This window comes from Diabrotica undecimpunctata, chromosome 3, assembly GCF_040954645.1.
Source record: "Diabrotica undecimpunctata isolate CICGRU chromosome 3, icDiaUnde3, whole genome shotgun sequence".
NCBI classification, from domain to species: domain Eukaryota; kingdom Metazoa; phylum Arthropoda; class Insecta; order Coleoptera; family Chrysomelidae; genus Diabrotica; species Diabrotica undecimpunctata.
In genome coordinates, this window is record NC_092805.1 from 35,500,267 (window position 1) to 35,521,393 (window position 21,127).

General features: G+C 34.2%; 1 protein-coding gene across 2 annotated transcripts in view; it reads left to right on the forward strand.

Moving 5' to 3' along the window:
- Positions 1-21,127, forward strand: part of LOC140436672 (uncharacterized) — a 45,508-nt gene that overhangs the window by 8,065 nt on the left and 16,316 nt on the right. For both annotated transcript variants that reach the window (XM_072525703.1, XM_072525704.1), the window contains exons 4-11: positions 232-388; positions 482-647; positions 5,563-5,905; positions 9,572-10,385; positions 14,460-14,784; positions 14,867-15,224; positions 15,463-15,920; positions 20,688-20,975. In XM_072525703.1, coding sequence (XP_072381804.1) covers positions 232-388; positions 482-647; positions 5,563-5,905; positions 9,572-10,385; positions 14,460-14,784; positions 14,867-15,224; positions 15,463-15,920; positions 20,688-20,975 — 2,909 coding nt within the window. The remainder of the gene's footprint in view (positions 1-231; positions 389-481; positions 648-5,562; positions 5,906-9,571; positions 10,386-14,459; positions 14,785-14,866; positions 15,225-15,462; positions 15,921-20,687; positions 20,976-21,127) is intronic.

Consider the following 21,127-nt stretch of genomic DNA (forward strand, 5'->3'; position numbering starts at 1 on the left):
TACAGCGTGACTCAAATTTTATTCTCGGCAGTGTAATGTCATTCTTCAGAGTATTATCGAAATAATTCACAATTTTTAAAATAATTCAACTTAAAAGAAAATCAAAAATATGACAAATTTCTACAAAAAAATTAAAAATTAAATAATTTTTGTCAATTACAAACCTATTTTCTACGTGAGATTATGTTTGACATAAGAATTAAGTAATGACATATTTTTACTTGTTTTTAGATGAAATGCAAAGGAGGAGGGACTTCTATGACAGTCACCCGGAAGCAAAGCCTTCAAGTTTGGAGCAATGTGGAGAAGCATCTTACCAGCATTTGTTAACTCCAGAAGAAACTATCTGCCTTACCCTTAGTTACCATGGAGCTGACAACAACCCTAGGTATATATGGCTTGTACTATAGTTTGTTATACAAGAATATTGTCAAACTGTTTGGTAGTTATATTTATTTGTTTCTCTTCTTGTGTTTTCCAGATATCTGCGTTGCCCAGCTGCTGTCACGATGGGCCACCTAAAGAAACTAATCAGGGCGAAATATGATCTTTCAGAAAACCACAGAATCGATATACTTTACAATCAAGATTGCCTTAGCTCTTCCCTAACTTTAATGGATGTAGCATATATTTATTTATGGAAAAGGGTAAGAAAAATTACTTATTTAAATTTTTCCATCAAACCTTGAAGCTCCATTTTTTAATAAGAGTACTGAAATAAGAAGGCAAGAGCTATATGATAAGGTTTTAATCAACATAAAATTGTATATAATCCAAACAAAAACAATAGGAGAATAACACTGAATTATGTCAAACACTGACAGGTTAAAGTTATCTATGATATTCAAAGTCTACAGCTAATGCAATACCAAGGAGGTTAATATCATATCATTCTTCCACACTATAGTCTTCCAAATACCGTGGTAAATGGCGAGGTCTTTCAGATCTCCTAGGAGCTGCCGAAGGAGGCGATTAGCTTCGCTGAGAACATATTGGGGTCCTTTAAGAAGTAATGAATCCTGTGGAGGGGAAGATATAGACGTATCTGCCTGGGGCTGCATGTTTTGCGTGGCTGTATAATTGGATGAGGAATCATTGAAGCTCAAATGTAACTTGGGTCCTCTACCAACACTGATTCTTGACCTGGTATATCTATTATTTTTCTTCACCTCATGCAATTGGAGCCAGATGACGATTAGACACTGGTTTCCTGTCTCAGTTTAACCAAAGAGTACTCAGGATTTGCTCTATTACCCCCACTTCTACGTTAGTACTTGGTTTTAGATCGACCTTTTTCATCAAGACATGCTCTGATTCTGTTAGCCATGACGGTATTGTATTACCATTTGGAGATCGAAGTGTGTGCACGAAGATTCTTTTATGAGATTCTTTTATTTTTAGTTGCGATACATAACAATGAATGAATGGAATGCAGCACAACTGGTAGGTAATGTTCACAGGCCAGTTAATAGCTTTCCAGACAGTAGAATTCAATTTCTCTACTTAACCATTTCCTTGAGGATTGTAAGTAGTAATTCTACTTGTTGTAATTCCTTGGTGTTTAGAAACTCTTTGACCTTCGGTGATAGAAATTGAGCCCCTCTATTCGAATGGTGTAAGCAGGCATTCCAAAATCACGATTAAGGTATTTAAATTGATTAGCGTTTGGGCACTAATGTCACTGCATGGGAGAGCAAATGATAATTTGGAATACTCATCTGTTACCGTAAGAATATAACGATTATTGGCACTGGTTCTTTAAAGTCGATACTAAGGCGTTCGACGGGAGATGTGGCTTTTATAAGTTTCGGAAAAGGCTACTTATTCTTAAAGTACTTCGGCTTGATTTTAGCACATACTTGACAGTTACGAGTCATAGTCTTCACTTCATCGAGAAAGGTAAATTCTTTGATTTTATCCAGTGAAACATACATGTTACCCTTGGATGACAAAGTGCTGTGTGAAGTGACATGAGTTTTAAAGCATCCGCTGCTTGGTTGTCTCTTCCTGGTAGATAGATATATGATGTCAATTTATAAGGTGCCAAGTCGCCATCTTTGTATTTTTTCAAAGTGATGAACATAAATGTTACAGACTTTTGATCAGTGATGACTTTGAAAGGCTTTCTTATTGGCTAGTGACGCCACTTTTTTAGAGATTCGACGATAGCGTATGCTTCTTTCTAGTTTTTAACAAGAGTTGTAATCTGCTACCATTGAATTTGATCTTCTTTTTGTTTACAGTCAAGCCATATTTTCTGTCACTTTCAGAAAGTTTTCAAGATTTTTGTCCTGTTCTACCTTTGTCTTACTATAAACAGTTATATCTTTAAGGTAGGTATATGTTCGTTCGAGATTTTCTGTGCGGATGAGGCAGTCAATTGTTCTTTGAAAACTGGCTACACCATTGGTAACACCAAACAGAATACGACAAAACTGGTACAGTTTCCCAGTGGCTTCAAAGGCTGTGTACAGCTTTTCATGTAGAAGTATAGAAAACTGTTGGTATGCACTTTGGAAATCTATTGCACTTACGTCATCACTCTCAGATTCTTCTTTTCTGTTTCGGCAATTAGGAGATTTTATTGTTTTCTAACTCTTCATAAAAGGAGATATAGATTCCCTTTGTAACAAAAATATGAATGGGGGTGTTGGACGCCAATGTAAGAAAAATGTGTATGTGTAATGTAATAAAAGTATTTGGGATAATATAACAAATTACAACAGAGCGCCAATGTAACAAAAACAAATAAATTAAAGCTGGCTAGCAGAATGTGCCGGAGAGGGACTACTTGACACTCAAAAGAGGATTCGTCCAATTTGCATGCCCTACAAAGACCGTAAAATGAGAAAATGTATGAAAAAATAATAAAAAATATATGATTAATGTAAATGAAAGTGATAAACTATAGAAGTTGCTCTAAGATGTGATTGGGCGTCAGGAAAGTATTAACGGGTCTTTATTATTAGGTAAAATAGTATGATTTAAAGTTAAAAAAATATAAAAAGTTATTAAAATTGATGAGTAAACTGAATACAAATTAGCAGTGTTCCACACTCTAAATGAGGGAGGTCTTCCGGCTGGTTTCTTGAAGTTGTCCGGGAATAATAGTGTAAGATCTGGATCTCTGAGGGAACAGCTAAGACTGAGGAGAATCAACCTGGAACCAGGTGTAACTCCGACTAGGGAATAACTTAACCTTTCTTCTTTAAAAAAAATATCCCATAAAAAACAAAAACAAAGACTTCTTCCCCTTGACTCCCGCTTGACTCCTATAGTAGGCTAAAAAGAACATTTGTGTTAGAGTTCCTTCTTACTCTTGATAAAAAGTGGGGAAAAACACAAGGTTTATTAACCTTGAAAGGTATTACAAAAAGTTACTGGGAAGCTTGTATGCAAGCAAAAAGCTTTAATGATTTTGTAAGTAACGTGACCTTCGAATAGATTGACAATGTTTTATGTAAAATGAATCGATTAAATAGATAATTTTAACGAAAAGCATGCTATAAAATAGCTCATTCCGTTCTTTTATATAAGAATATAAAAGAACGGAATGAGACAGAATATTTTTATAGATACTCTTAATAGATAATAGATAGTTTTAAAGATAGATAATTATATGTTTTTAAGACCGGAAAGTAAAATAGAAAATTGACATATGATTTTATCTTATTATAAATACGTAGAATATTTCTTAATGAAATGATGTGAGAAATTACAGATAGATATATCCACTATCAAAGGAAAAATGACAATATTATAGACATCAAAATGGCTGACGGTTTTTATATATTTTTTGATTGATAATTGGATACACTTACCGGCTCAGAGTGGCTACAAACCAAACGGGACACTCAAAAAAAAAACAAACCAAAACTTCCTGCAACTTCTTCTTCCCCAAAAAACTTTAATATTCTAAAAAAGAACTTCTAAGCCATCTCTGGCCTCCTACTTTTAAACCCAAGTTGCTTTACCCGAAGTCAGAACAGAAGTGGCGGTGACCACTCGTTTCTAGTCAGATAAGCATGTCTGCCAAATTTGTCGCTTGGGGTCGCTGCTTAATACCAGCTTAGAAGTTAAAAATTAAGAAATATTAATGGGATATGGATTTAAAAATTTTATTTGAAAGTGCTTAAAGAATTATTGAAGTGATGGACTCGTTACACCTTTCTTTCCTTTGTCCATAATCTGACGTATTCCTTTTGCCGTCTGCTTCTATCTTTTGCAAGCAGCAGGACTGCGGAAAGAGTTATTTCCACCCCAACATTTCAGAGAAATCACTTATATCAATCATGTCTTTTCAATAATATCAATATGTGCGTTTAAATTAATTAGTTGTTAAAATTTATTTTTGTTTATATCTATATTTATCTAAAAGCTGCTGGCGTGGTTTCTTGAAGTCGTTAGATAGTTTATATTGGTGGAGAGCCGTTTTCAGGTGTTGGGAAATTTGAAAATTTTTTTACATGGAATCTGTAATAAAACGGTTTAGTAAATAGGAGTCTAATGCAATAATATGGACTTCAAATTTTTAAGATAACTTATATTTTTTTTCTCGAAACTAAAACTACCGCCTAAAAAACCGTACTAAAAAAATAAATATGAAGAAGAAATAAATAAAATTCTACAACAATGTGACCAAAATTTACAGACAGATCAAGCCTGGGAACAAATTAAATCTGCCGTAGGAGAAGCTAGCGAGAAAATAGTTAAGTGCGACTCCAAGAGAAGTACAAAGATTGGTTTGACGAAGAGTGTCAGGCGATAGCAAAGGAAAAGAAGAAGATCAGACAACAAATATTAACAGATAATAGAGAGTATAAAAAACAAGAATATAGAAAAATTCGAGGAAGATTGAAAGCTCTGTGTAGAAGGAAAAAGAGATACCACAATGAGTTGAGATTAAAAGAGATAGAAGAGAAGTTTAAAAACAAAGAGGTGAGGTCGTTCTATCAAGAAGTTAAAAAGATGGGGATAGATCCTTTAAACCGATTTTAAGCCCACGCTTGCAAATAATATGTAATTGTTGATTGAGTGAAGTTGGAAAATATATTTTTATTTAAAATAAAAGTAGCATTTATTGCTTCTAAGAGGTAAATATAATAGTTAAGGGAGCAAATTATAAATGCAATAATATTAAATGTATATTAATGTTTAATTATGTTTTATAATGATGTTATTATACAATTTATTTTATATTTAATTTAATTACACACACTCTTGTACTTTTTTTAGATCTACTAAAAGTCTATCTGAATTAGCTTCTTCTCTAGTAAACTTGAACACATTAAAAATAATTTCTCGGTCTTGGGATCCTAAACATTTATTTTTCACTGAACTTTCCATTTTAATTCCAAAATGTACTGAACTTTCCATTTTAATATTTAAATACTTGACAACAATACAGTCAATTTAACTTTAGGAACTCGATCTCTTCCGCTTGACGGTCAGAGAAGAAAAGAATTATGTAATAATATCAAATTTGGTGAATGCACAAGCCACTTCTCGCTTATCGTACTGTACTTTATTTTAATTAAACTGTTAATTTGTTTTTGCTTTCAGAAAGGACCAATAGAACTCACATACAGAATATACGAAAACACGTCTAAAAAATTAAAATTGGACGTCCAAGAACATCAAGAGCAACAAGAAACAAATCTAGCCAACAATAACAATAACAACATCAGTAATAACAACAATTGGAAGGAGGTACAGTTGAGGATAAGCGAGAATGGCGAGATGTCGATAACAGGCATTCAGGACGCAGCTCTAAGTCCCAGCCTGTTGGAAATTGTAAATACAGAACCAAAGTACAAAAGTGATGCGTCAGTGATTGAGCCGAAACCAGTTGGCAACCAAGTGCCATGCAAGAAGGAACTTCCCGGATTGAAGTTTATAGGAAAAGGTAAGTTGTTTTATTTCAGTTTTTTATAACTCAAATAATCAGTATGATATTCACTTACATATACATATGAGAAAATGGTGGGTTTATTAGGTGAGATTTAAATTCAATGTATAATATGACATTTCTTATTTTTCTCTGGACGAGAGTCAAAAAAGAACTAGGGCTGGTATACTATGTTAAATATTGTAATGATATTTGGTTAAAATGTCGTTTATAGTTCCTGAAGTTTTGATTATGGTTATCGAATCTCGCTATTTCGACAAAATCACTATCTAGAAGTGATATTTGACGTCCTCTTATTTCCAATAATTCGTCGCAGAACATAAAAGGGCTTTCAATAAAAGAAAAACAGATTCTACATACGCACTTCACCTTCTAGATCATTCTTTTAATGACGAATTTAAAATTCTTCACATTTAAAATAAAGGCCTTAAGCTGTCTTTGTTAGAATCTATGGAAATCAACAAATTAAAAAACACAGATATAATTCTGAATGACCAACTTGAGACAAACAGTTCTCCCCTCCTCAACCTATTTCATTAGAGACTATAAAGTGTAAACGCATGCCAAAAATAGATCACTTGAGAAAGGTAATCAGCCGAAACAGCTGTAATGATAAAGTTTAAAATAAATTTTGTGGAAGTTTTGAAAACAAAGTTTTCAGTGTTTTATTGTTACATATCTGATGTTATTTATAGGTTCTCCGTTGACTTTAATTCCACTTGATGTTTCCTTTAGTGCTTTCTGAACTATCTCTTCTGAATATAGGTTAAAGATCAGCGGAGGAAGTATGCATCATTGCCTTACCCCTCATTGTATTTCTATTTCTTCGGTATTTCTATATCTTCTGATAATTCGTTGTCAACCTCTACAGATGCAACTTGATTAAAGTAAAGGTTTCATATTATTCTAATATCTTTCATAGTTTTTTATCTTAAAGTAGTCGTAGGAGGCGATTATGTAGGACTTTGTCAAATGCCTTTTTGTAATCAAGGAAACATAAAATCAAGGTTTGTCAACATCCATACATCTTTGCGCCAATACATTAAGGCAAACAAGGCCTCTTTTGCATTTCTGAAGACAAACTGAGTGTTACTAATATCTTGCTCAAGTTTTCTGAAAATCCTTTGTTGTATAATTTTCAAGAATATCTTTAGAGTATGGCTCATTAAGCTGATGCTTCGGTGGTCACAGCAATCTCTAGCGTTAGCTTTTTTCAATAAAGTTACGAATGTCGACTTAAACCATTCTATTGGAATGACGCCTGTATCATATATGGTGTTATGTAAGTCTTTTATTATATATATTTGATCTTCTGCGATTAATTTGATAATTTCTACTGGTATCTCGTCAGGACCTATAGCTTTATCTTTTGCAAATTTTTTTGTTGTTATTGACGTCTCTTTGACTTCTTGGTATTTTTGAGAGAAAAATTCTTAGAAAGATTTTTGGGGCCGTAAATGAAAATGGGCTATGGCGTCGAAGATACAACTTTGAACTGTATCAGTTATACACCGATCCAGATATTGTGAAGTTTGTTAAAGTGCAGAGACTTAGATGGGCTGGACACATTGCTAGGATGTCAGATCACGAATACACGAAGAGATTAACATTTTCACAACCAGAGGGCACAAGAAGCAGAGGACGACCACGAATGAGATGGATTGATGATGTGGAAGAAGACCTACAGATTCTAGGGGTTAGAAGATGGAGGGAAGTTGCCAGGAATCGACAGGAGTGGCGACTTCTTTGTGAGCAGGCCAAGATCCACAACGGATTGTCGAGCCACTTATGATGATGATGATCTTGCTCTTTCCTGGTATCATTCTAAAGGTCTTCATCTCAACCATTCTTAATATATTTTTGGTTCTTTTCGCTTCGGCACTGGTTTCGTTACCTTATGTGAGTCTTATACATGTTCTGTATATGTTCATCTTGCCCTTTGTTGTTATTTATTTATTTCTCTAGATCAATTTTCTCAGGCATCCCGACACAGCTCCGCTTTATTTATTCGGTGGGTTATTTCACCCACCGGAACTTGACTGCAAGAAATGTTCGCTCAAAAGTATCTGAATTGCATCACTTGTTCAGCGCATTTGCCATCAATAGCAAACGTCGTGCTGTTGGGTTTGTTCGTTGATACGATCATGTTGTACAATTCCGCAATCTGATAGAACCGATAAACTTGCTTTTGTAGGCGATCTTCTATTCCAGCCATTATTGTTGCGTGATCTTCATAGCAAATAATGCTTACCAAATTATTCTGTAACCCGTATCTAAGGTTCAGGGAGGCACCTTCTTCTATTATTTTATGTACAATTAAATTAGAAGGGGCTTGGCTGTCTTCTTATATAATCCCGCGTACAGTGTTGTACGCTTCCAGTAGTCCCGTTGTTTATTTTTATTACGTTTATTAGTGTTGTTAATTTTTAAGCGATTTATTATTTTAAGAATTGGTGTAAATATTTGCTTTTCAGTTTATGGCGTATTAAACAAACAATTAATTATTACGAGAGTTAATAATAATTAAATTAACACCAACTATATTTTCTTCGATAGCCCTGGCGAGATAAATGAACTTTTACTCATAGGTGCAAATAATTATCAAAATTTAAATGGTTGCAATAAACAATCAAAAACAATTTATAGGTACAGGTAAAACTAGGTAAAACTTACCTCGTGGTCTAATTACCATGGTTTGCACTACTTTATGAAAACAACGAACAAAACGAATTCAATATGCGTGCATTGATTCACTGTCGGGTTACGTCTTTTCCTTTTAACGACTTACGCTCTTGTGTTTTGTAGCCCGAGCGGTACTTATAGGGATCGTAGGAATACAGGGAGGACAAATGTATTGATTAATTTATACAACCATATTTGAATTTAAACACAGTTAATATATTCAGAATGTCTTTAATTGAACTCTGTCGAATGCCTTTGTCGTGTCTACGAAGTAGGCAAATAGCAGTTTGTTATATTTGAAGGATTTTTCTTTAAATTATTCAATTACAAATATTGTTCCTGTGAAACATTACCAATATTTTTTTCTTACCTTATTTCTAGACTATATTTTGTTGATTGCGTTTTTATGGTGTTCGTGAACTTTTGCATATTAAGAGTATGCCAGATTTATTCTTTCGCTACGATTTTGAACTTCGATATGAATTATGGTGTTTGTCTTCTATGGGAATGGATGTTCACTTTTCGTTTTCCTATGACGTCCCAGCTGTTTCTCTATATGATTTGTAATTCAACTGATTGTACTTCTACAACTACTCTACAATCTTTTTTTTTCCATTAACTTCTTCGATAATGTGTCTATTCCGTTGTGTTTTGTACTTCAAGTGATTTATCCATCGGCCCTATCTCATCTAACTTCTAGTACTATGTTCTTCTGCTCTTTTCTCCCCTTTAGATCGCTCCTTCATCTCCTCCTCCAGCTACCTTTTCTTCTCCTTCACTCATATCTCCTTCTATTACTTCTGTTCTTATTGATATTTCTCCCTTATCTTTATGAGCTTACTCATTTTCGTTTATTTTTATTGTTTTTTTGTACAGGCTAAAAAATAATTGGTTTAAATTAGTATATATTTCAATTATCGATGTTTCCTTACACTAAATTGTTATTTGAGATTATTTATTGATATTTTTTTTTTGTTTCAGTAAATACAACATGTACAAACATTATAAATAGTACAACAGGAGCACTTCCCATAGACAATCTCACCAATATTTACACCGCAGACAGCATACCGACTTATTTGAATCCGATAATAAGTACTGCTATAAATTCCATTACTTTACCATCGTTGAACGAACACAGCATAGTATCCCTCCCATCTCCTTCCAGCAATTGCGCTACTTTATCTTCTGGAGGTACTACGATGGTATTTAGTACCATCAACTCTACAAAATGCAGCACCAAAACTGAAGACAGTTTGTTGAAAGTGGCTAAACCTGATATTGTTGAGACAAATGCAGAAAAAATTAATACAGAAGTAGAGAAGTCACTAAAAAGGAAGATAGAATTAAATGTTGAAGTAGAACCTCCTTCAAAACAGTCCAAACCTATCATTTTGAATCATAATATGGGTTTGATGAACCTATCCAACAATCATCCCTTAAAGAAACATTCTAAATTAAATAGAAACGGTGAAAATGTACGAGATCTTCCCAAAACCACAGAATTTGAATCTAAAACTGTAAATTCAACTTTGCTCACGACTACAGGGTACAACACAGTAGAGATTTCAGCTAAAAAAGAACCAGAAGTGCTCAAGAGCAGCATTGTCAATAGGAGTAGTCCAAGACCCGGAACTCCAACAACAACCAAACCACTTGCCATGAGAGCTAAAACGTTAATTAGCGAATCTGGCGTCAAACCTCCCTGTTACCAACCTAGGAGTGCCTATGGACCTTTGTTTAATGTACCTAGGCCCGTAAATACTGCAGTCACAACTTCAACTACTTCAAACATGTAAGTTTTCTTATCCTCTTAAAGGTTACTTTCAATGATTTAAATATATGTTAAATGTATTAGAATTTTTAACATTTTTAGCTTTATTTGGCAATTTATTAACCCATTAGCGCCCACGATATCTGATTTTAAGAATTAATGTATTTTGCATTGGGTATTTATTAGTAATATTATTTGTAACAAAACTTCAGATGTAACTATATTTAAAAAAAAATAGAATTACTTAGATATAGATATGTACCCAAATGAGTACACATCGTCTTAATAAATCAGAAAAAATTAATTTAAATTAAAAGTTTTAAAATAGTCTCTCACTACAAAGAGTTATATTACACTTTTCACAACTCCATCTGGCTCTTTGATGACACTGAGCACACCTTACTTGTTTGATAAGTTTTTTTTGGAAAGTGTCCTCCTTCATATTTCCTAACGGTAGGCAGAATCTTTCTGGAAGGTCTACATTTCATATACATTGATTTGGCATTACAACCTAAATAATGTCATACATCATCATGATCATTCTGGCTTTACAACCCTGCGTGGGTCCTAGCCTCCTCAAGAATTTCTCTCCAGTCGTCCCTATCCATCGCATTTCTCCGCCAAACACGTATTCCCATATTTCCCATGTCTTCATCGGTGTTATCAAGGGACCTTGTTCTGGGTCTTCCTCTTCTCTGTCATTCACTGCTCATTGTCATTCACTGCTCCATAGCTTCGCCTTAGTACTTTTCTTTCGAAACATCGTAACATGTTTTCATTATTTCTTTTAGAGTCCAGGTCTCTGAACCATATGTTACTACTGGGCGTATTATTGTTTTGTAGAGTTTTATTTTTATATTTCTCGATATAATTGTGGATTTAAGGAGGAGATTGAGCCCAAAATAGAATCTGTTGGCCGTGCAAATTATGCGGTTTATGTCTGCGGTAGTATTATTTTCAGTATTAAGGAGCGCCCCCAGGTATACAAATTCGTTCATTGCTTCGATGACGTCGTTTTCTATAACAAGTGGTCGTAGGATTTGTGGTTGCGTGCTTATATACTTCATTTTTTGGTGTTTTCATATGCTTCGTTTTATTATTAAACCCATTTTTGTAGCTGATTCTTTTAATGCTACATACGTCTCTCGTACAGCGTTTTCTGTTCTCCCAGCAATATTTATATCATCAGCATAGGTCAGGATTTGCACTCATTTATTATATATTAAATCAGTGGTTGTGATTTGTTACATACGTATTACTTTTTCCAGAGCCAGATTAAACAGTATACAGGAGAGAGCTCTTTCATTGCTTTGAACATTTCTATTTTATTCACAGAGTATCAATCCCATACTCCAATGTTTTTTCCAAAATTTGTTTCAGGGTTGCAATCTGATGAATTGTTGATTTACCACCTCTGAAATCAGTCTGGTATTTTCCTGCTATCCATTCTGCATATGGTGCAATACGGTGACATAGTACTGTGGAAAATATTTTATACGCTGCATTTAGAAGCGTAATTCCTCTGTGGTTAGAGCATTCAAAGATATCTCCTTTTTTGTGTATGGTGCGAAGCAAAGTATTCCAATACTCTAATCATTGGGGAGGGATTTCTGTGTCCATATTTCTTTTATAAGCTGCTGTAATGCCATTATGGTATCATGGCCACCTTCTTTATATAGTTCAGCTGGGAGATTATCTATTCCGGGTGATTTGTTTCTGGCTAATTTTTTAACTGCATCTTTAAAACTTTAAGAATCGGTGGTTCCTCTTCCGTCTCGTCTGTTCTGTTCCCCTTCCGTCGTCGTCATATAATGTCGTACAAGTACTCTGAAAATCAAGAAGATTACTTTGTTGATCTTTAGGCAACTAATGCAATCTCCAACTATTTACAACAGTCATGTTTATCTTCTTCTTCTTCACGTGCCATCTCCGCGACGGAGGTTGGCAATCATCATGGCTATTCTGATCTTAGATGCTGCTGCTTTGAATAGTTCAATTGATGTGCATCCGTACCATTCCCTCAAGTTACTGTTTATGCATTTACATGCATTTACATGTTTATACGATTAGTAAAAAGCTTCCATCTCCATTTTTTCCCTCTTATTCCGATCCTGTAACTGTTTAGTTGCTGATCATGTAAGTCTACACCACCTATGGACTTATTATAATTTTTATATAAAGCAGGTTGAGAAACTTCCACTTTGGCCTTAGCCGTTGACCATCGTTGTACTTGTACTACAGATTAAATAGAGTCGCACTTTGTAGCCATAGTCACTATGTTATTATCTTTTCATCTTATAACTTGAACATTGTCATATTGATGTTCAAATTAACCTCTATCTTGTTTTTTCAATTGTTTAGCATTTGATAGGGGACATTTTTTTGTTCTGTTGTCTCTTACAGTTCCAGTAGCTCTAATTCCTATTCTTTTTAGTTTCTCCAACAGATCGTAACTTGTAAAAAAGTTGTCATCAAAAAATAATGTGTGGTATGTTGGGCAAGCGATGTGGTCTGCCCTATCCAGAATTACTTGTAATCCTATTGGTAGGCTACTTTTCTTATTAATATTTTTGGCTACACAATAAGTATATACGGCATTACAGTAACCATTGGCAATACATAACAACGAATTTTTGTAGCCGAATCTAACAGGTTTACTTTTTATAAATTGCTTACTGGTATGTCTCCCAAAAAATTTTCCCCACTGTCTGTAATTCTCATTCAGCCGTGTTAGCAGATGTCGAACTTTTGCCATTTTATCAAGTGCTGGTAATGCTGTATTGTCGGTAAGGTGAATGTAACGCTTTATGTCCAGAAATCTATTTCTAAACATAGATGCACAAACAAACGGCACATTTAAATCTTTGGAAATACTCATACGAAAGTACATTCTTTCACTGGGTAGTTGGTGATATCCTGTTAGTAATAATACACCGAAAAATGTTTGTATATTTGCCTTGGATACACAGAAACTACGGTTGCTGCATTGAGAAGAATATAAATTAGTTTGGGTAATCATTTTTCAAATATCTCAACTTCGTTTAAGTCTTGTAATTCATGTTTAACGATTTAACCTAACCGCTAACCGCTCATTGCACTCTGATGTTCCTACCATACTATTACTTGTACAAGTTTTTGTCCATTGCGGGCCTAAACACTTTTGTTCTCGTAATCTTTTTAAACGTTGTCAAAGGTACATCCTCTAAGTAAGTCTTCGTCTTCATCTGAAGAGCAATGAACTTAAATTTTTCCTACAACCTCTTTAGGTAGTATCAAATTTCGTTCTATAAGGTTATCATCCTCAATGTCTTCCTCATCAGTTAGCATATCTGGGTCTGGAGGAATAATAACAATATCCACCTCAGAACGCGAATTAGAAGCACGAATATCGTCTAAAGCTGAAAATAACCCTTCGTATTTCTTTCCATAGAAATTTCGAACACTAATACTCTCAAAATCATCTACAGATGCCATATTTCCAACAAAATTATCAAATATCAAAAATCCTCCCATACGCCCATTGTACTCATATAAGTACACCTAATTTTAACAACAAATAAATCACGTTGTAATTAAAATTCTGAAAAATTAATCACTTAAGCCATTTAATAAACTTATTATAAACTAACGTAAACCATTTGATGGCAAAAAGAAGTAATTGGGAGAAACTTACTGTAAATTTACAATCGATGTCGAGAAAATAAAAAACGCACGTGTTGACTTCATAAATATTAAATTAAAACTAACAAACCAACTGAATCATTCAACGAAATCTGTTAAGATTGTCGCCTTAGGGGTATTTAGTTTCCTGTAATTATAAATAATTGCAACTATTTTATTGTAGATGACACTAGTATGTCAAAATAGCAGCTGTACTTAAATGAGTACATTGGGCGCTAATGGGTTAATGCTTCCAATTGTTAAGTAATGTGTTTTTGCCCCTTTATTGCTTTGGTTTTTGCTTTGAAACATGTCGAATATAACAGGATATTTTTTATTTAATAAACTCAACTCTTAAGTTTAAATTTTAATAGCACTATTCATATAAGCACTATATCATATTAGCAGTAATTTACTATATATATTTTATTTCAGCTCCACTAAAAGCGATACTCAAACTTTACTGTCAGGTGCAACAAAAATTCCTTCACAAAAGCCTGATAAATCAAATCCCACTCCTCCACCGGAACCATCACAATCCAGTATTAATCACAAAATTCCAAATATACCTTCTTCCCAACAGTCCCAATCAAATAAAACTGCAGCACCACCAGTTGTCAGTCACCAACAGCAGATACAGTCTACAAATACCACTACAAATAAACTTCCAAGTATTAATACATCCCAGCAAAACCAATCTGATTCAAACAGCACCAATAAAGTATTAAATATTAATATTCTTCAATCATATACAATACAGGTAAGTTTCTGTAGCCCTTAGTATGATACACTCCAGTGTTAACACATTTTGTTGTTGTTTTATGATTATTAATGTTCTTTAGGGTCCTCAGAACAAAATAACTATTAGTCCATCCCAGCCATTATCACAACCACAAATACAACACACTCCTGTCCAAAGTGTTACCAGTTCCAGCACTAAAACAACTATTACACCTACATCCAGTTCCCCTCAACAGTCAAATCAGAGTACTGTCAACAAAATATCGAATCCGCCGATAAAATCCAAACCTAGTACGCCGATAGGTTATAAAACGTTACGGGATCCCCCGAAGAGTTGGAACTCTCAAATTTCCAAAGCGAACCTGACTAAATCTAGTCCAGAAGCAAAATATTCTGATTTGAAAAACGTCAGGCCTGCTAAGTTCTTCAAGATGAGGAATAATATGCCGAGATATTTGGGTGAGTATCAACTGATTTTTGATTATACATTTGATCCTACAAAAAACCATCCATCAAATGGAGCAATGATATAAATTAAGTAGACTCACATTCTAGGATAGGGAAGGTGAAAGAGATGGGAGAAACCTATGTGCAGCAGTGTCAAAACTGTTTTATCACACTTCTATTATATTCACGTTAATTTTCATCCATTTTGCATCTAAATATTAATATTTTCAAAACATTCTTTTACTTTTAGGTAACCCAGCATCTGGAGTCAAACCGATGTACCAAGTTCACGGTAGTCCTGAAAAGGAAAAAGCTCCAGACGCAAAATCAGACAAGATGGAAATAAGAAAACATTCGATCGTTAAAATTGACCCGAAAACTCTGAAACCAGTGTCTGAAAAAGCCCCGGAAACAACAAGTCTCAGCAATCACACCTCTGTCCACCAAAACATGGCTCCTCAAAATTTAAACAGCCATATTTCGAGCCCTATGTATCCTACCCAGTGCCTAAATAACAGTCCAAGTGTTACGAATAGTGGTGGTATGAATCTACAGAATGATTTGAAGATAAATACAAGTTCAGTATCGATTTTCAACCCGCTCAAACTGCAAAGCTCTCCTAAAAACGAGAGGAGATCACCCAAAAGCCCTCATTCTCCAAAATTAAAAACGAGTACGAGTTCTCCGACGGGAAACAAAAGAGATAAGGTAAAGCAAATAACTTATTAGGTAATTTTGAAAGAAAGTATCAAACTTGTGTCAAATCCAAAAACGCCTTTAAAATGAAAAATTGTGTTAAATAGCTTACCTAAATAATTGAATTATTCGGTTAAAAATTGTTGATAAAATCCACAAATTTGTTGTTAATATTGAAAGTACAATACTTTTTATTTGTTATTCCTTAAAATTGAAAAACTGTACAATTTTACCGACTGGAAATAAAACGGATACATGATAAATCTGTGACTGAGGTGAGTAAGCACATAAGTCAAATTTTCCGATTTTTTTTTTATAAAAATGTGTAGGTGATTTGTAATACTATCATCGGCTCTAAGCACTTTAGTCTACTATGCATTTTTACAGCTGTTATTGCGAAGTGTGCATAATAACCATACTGAGAAAATGCCGACTTGAGTTTGTGAATAAACACTTAAGTCGACTTATGTGAAGAGAGCCAGTTGGAACTTGCTGTCTATTGTCGTCCCGTCGGTGACTTATGTTACTAGGCGCTAATGAAACATTACATGCAGAAAATAATTTAGCCTAAAACAGTTCAGTTTTGTTTGATATTGCGAATAACACATGTCCAGAAGTTTTTTGTTTAAAGTGTCTGTTGATGATGAGTTGATAGCAGATACATTCCTATAAGCAATTCTGTTTTGATGACAGAATAATAATACTACAAGCAATTTTACTTATAGCGTAAAAATCACGTCAACAGCTGAACAAAACACCGGATACAAGAAAGGCTAGAGAATTACGAAAAAAAAAGTAATTCGGGGAGTCATATATTACAAAAAGTGCTAAAATAATTCCAGAAAGACAATTTCAACCTCTGCCACTATGCCGAGCAAAGTGCAAAACAAAAATCACTGAAAATCAGCTGAAAGAAATTTTTCCCGAATATTGGAGTTTGGGCAGTTACGACAAGAGAGTAGCTTATATAGCCAGTCTTTTCACCATACATAACAAAAAATTGCAGAGGCCTCGTACAGACGATCCAGACAAAAAAATTTCGCCTCAAAACCTACAAATATTTTTTATGAATAAATAATCCATTACTGTTTGCCGTAAATGCTTTCTTGTGACTTTCAATGAAACAGACAATTTCATAAAAGTTATCGCTTTAATAAAAAGAGCATAACCTGCGGAAACAAAGACTGATTCTGCTCAATGAAAGAATATTCCACCAAACAAGTGGTCTGAAGAAAAATTAGAAGAACTCGGTAAGCATATTTTGAGTTTCCTGAGTTACGAAAGCCACTACTCACGCGTCCAAACAAATAAAAGGTTTCTACCATCACATTTGACCCTAGAAGCAATGTATTCCCTGTACAAGGAATCATACCAAAACTTTGTGTTGTATCCATATTATAGATCTAAATTTCATAAATTGAATCTGTCGTTTAAAAAGCCTCAAACGGATATTTGCCATAAATGCGACAAGTTAAAGGGGCCATTGGTGTCTAGGAAAAAAGACGATTAAGGAGAACCTTTTCGCTGGCATGACGTGCAATGGCTAAATTATATAAAATGGGATAATAAGAAAATATTTTTCAAAAAATCCTTAAATGCAGGGAAGCCATTTAAGGAAATTTCTTTTATTAGACGAAATGGGTTGGGAAATTTAGTTCCCCCGTTGGAATATAAGGCGGATGTGCCAATAAATAAAGAAAAAAAATAGGATCTTCTTGATTTGCTTCCCTTAATCCCTACAACTTTTCAAGGGTTCTATGAAAATCTTTCATCGATCGAAACAGCGTTGCTGGACTATTCAGGTATCGACGAAGATATTGATTAAATAGTTATTATGTTTAAGTGGTTCATTCTTTTTTTTAGGTTTATTTTTTTTTATCAAACTTCTTTTTTTATAACAAATAAAAAATACTTTGTTTAATAATATTATTTTCATCACCATTTTCTGTAAGTGCAATAACACTTAAGTCATGGACACACTTGGGATCAAATGACATAAGTCACGAATTTCATTTTTGACATATTTTTTATTTCATGGGTGGTGGAAAATTTGGAGAATAGTCTATATTAGTATAAGACATTTATATAGATAATTATAAAAACAACAATTAAAATCAAGTAAAGTAAGTAACACGTAATTTAGGGCTATAAAACGGATTTAGAGGTAACCGGTGAATATTAAATCGCTTCTACTGCAAAACTAGGCAAAATGACTTATGTGCTTTCTCACCACGGTCAAAGAAATTCCCATTACGGTTCATTACGTGCATAGACATCATGATTGTCCTGTTATTAGAAAATATTTTTTGCTTTACGAATTTTATGGATTAGTTGCTTCTACATCATTTTATGGTAAAACTTGCGGTTTATAATTAAAAATTAAAGTTGACACAGGGCGAGTCATGAAGAACTACTGTACATACTTCTACTTTGTATGGTGTCGTCCCAACGGAATTAGTTCTTCTAAAATTAGCTAATCCGCTGTACGCTCTGCACTAGGATATTCGTGTATAGCGTACGAAATATCCTAGGCACTTATCCAATTGTAGAGCTTGGACGTTGGTTTAATTATTACTAAGTCTTGAAAAAGACTTAGTATAATTTTCTTACATGAAAAACTATTTATGTATGTTTTATTTAAAAATAAAACACAGTTTTGTAGAGAATAAGAAGACAACCTCAGAGTCTTAGGTAGAGAGAAATAGGGCAGAGCCCCGTTGCTCGGCTCCCTAGAGTTTTGGGCTCTAGGAGAGACCGAGGTAAAAAGTGAACTGTCTTTGGCTTGGAATTCAACTAATATTTATACATAATATTTTACAAGATTCCAAGCCAAAAGACCAATGAGAAAATTGAAATTGGTAAGGGAGGCGGGGCGATGCGCGCCAAGGATGCTCAGTGGTCACTCTGACCGAGCACTTGGCGACAATGGAGGCCCCTATGAAGAATAACAAATGACAATTAAAAAGTATCCGCTACTATTGTATAATAATATACAGGACGAGTTCTGAGTTTCGACAGAAATCTATATTCGTTCTAACTTTTGGACGGTAAGTTTCATATTTCGGTAAAACGTTACACTACTACCAACTGATCAACTGATTTATTCAAACTAGAAAAAGATCAGGTCCGGTTTTAAAAAATTAGTTCTTTTGTATATCCATTTTTTCACATAAAGTTACTTAATTTTTTAATTTAAAAAATCAAATTTGACTATGAATTAAAAGTTTGGCAAATTTAACCAAGTTTAATTCATGCAAAACTTTCCAAAGTTTGATTCTACTTATCGTGGGCAAATCAGGATTATCACTAATAGCTTGTAAAATTTTATCCAAAGTTGGTATTTGCTTGTTAAAAAAAATGAATGGTTTATCCTACGAATGGCATTTTTAAAACAATTATCCAGCTCGAATTTTAATAGTTTTGGTCTCCCTGGTCTCGGTTTGGGTGCAGTTATCTCACTCTTCTCTTCAGCCTTAAGTAAACCAACTTTTGACATAGGCCTCCCCCAAATCAATCCAGTGTTTTCTAGTTTGCGCCACTTGCTTTCAGTTGTGTCCTCCGATCTTCTTAATGTCATCAGCCCATCTCATTTGTGGTCTTCCTGTGCTTCTCTTTCCTAGCCATGGTCTTCATTGTTGTATTTCGTGGTTCCATCTTTTATCCTTCAGTCGGGCATTGTGTCTTGCGAAGCTCCATTTTAATTTGGCAGCATGTTCTCCTGCGTCTATTACTGTGGTTTTGCTTCTAATCCATTTGTTTGTTTTATTTTTGTCTATAAGTCTCACCCCGAGCATTGATCTTTCCATCGCTCTTTGTACCTTTACTATTTTATCCATATTGGTGAGTGTCCACGTCTGTGAACCATACGTGAGTATAGGGAGGATACATTGATCGTAAATTCTGGTGTTCAAATATTGTTCTATTTTAGTGCTTTTCAAGATCCAACTGTTTTCCAAATCCTGTCCACGCTAACTTTATTCTTCTGGTAATTTCGGCAGTTTGATTTTCTTTGTTAACTATCACAAAAATCACACTATAATAATGCCAAATTTCTTTATTCGCTTACAATTGATCGGCCAAAACTATAAAACTATTCCGATTGTAATGAACGATCCCCAACAAATGAATGTAATTCCTTGATCTATGGCCTGTCTACTTATCTCATCGCCCGTTATTCTAACAGTAACACTTAGAGTACGTTTTAGGGTATATAGGTGATCTGCACAATTGTTTATCTAAATAAATGACAAAATAGTAGCTAAAAACTGAAAGATTGCTATTGTAGGGCAAGCACAAGTACTAAAATATGCATATCAAATTAGTTTCTTATCTGATAATTGACTCTATAATACTTTTGAAATATAATATAGTACATATTTACCACTTGGAAATAAGAAATGAAAAAGGTATCAATTTGGTGTCACCGAGTAGCCAGACTCATGTTAAGGTAGAAATGAGAGAGCTGGAGTGAAGCCTGGCACGTTTTGAGCGATATCAATAACATTTTTAAATATGAATCTATTATCTGCCATCTACTTAAATGTGCAGTATGAGGTAATTACAATTGGGCCAATTAAGTTGGCAACTGCTTCACCTGAATTTACACAAATCATTACGTTTTCTTGGTGAAAAATTCACTTGAAAGCCCAGAAACTTGTAGATAAATGTTAAGAACCAAAAATCGTGAAACCTACAACAGTGATTTACACTTATTTACAATTTGATTAATTTTGAATAATTTATGTACATAATTTTCAATTAAAACATTATAATTTTCAGATTAACTTGAATTTTACTCCTCCAAACCCCTTCGTGCCCAATCTTTCCTCAAAAACGATTAGTCCAAATCAATTTATGTACCCCGGAATACCTCCCGGATTCACCCCTTACGATCCCAGAGTGATGGCTGCCTATTATAATCAATGGTACGGACAGAGGATGCCGTTTCCTACTGGAGCTCTACCAGGACTCAGTCTAGACTTGAATCAGAGGAAAGGTTTGGAAATTTTAACTTCTCCGAGCAGCCCTAAGATGGATACGTTGGCGCAAACGATTCTCAATCATCAGGTGAGGATTTATAATAAACAGTTCCATACCATCATTAAATTTTACTCTTTATATATTAGTAAATTATACTTTAGTATAAAAATTATGTATGTTTCGAAGAGATTTTGTATGTTCAGAGGAAATCTTATTATATACTCTTGGTGACAATAAAC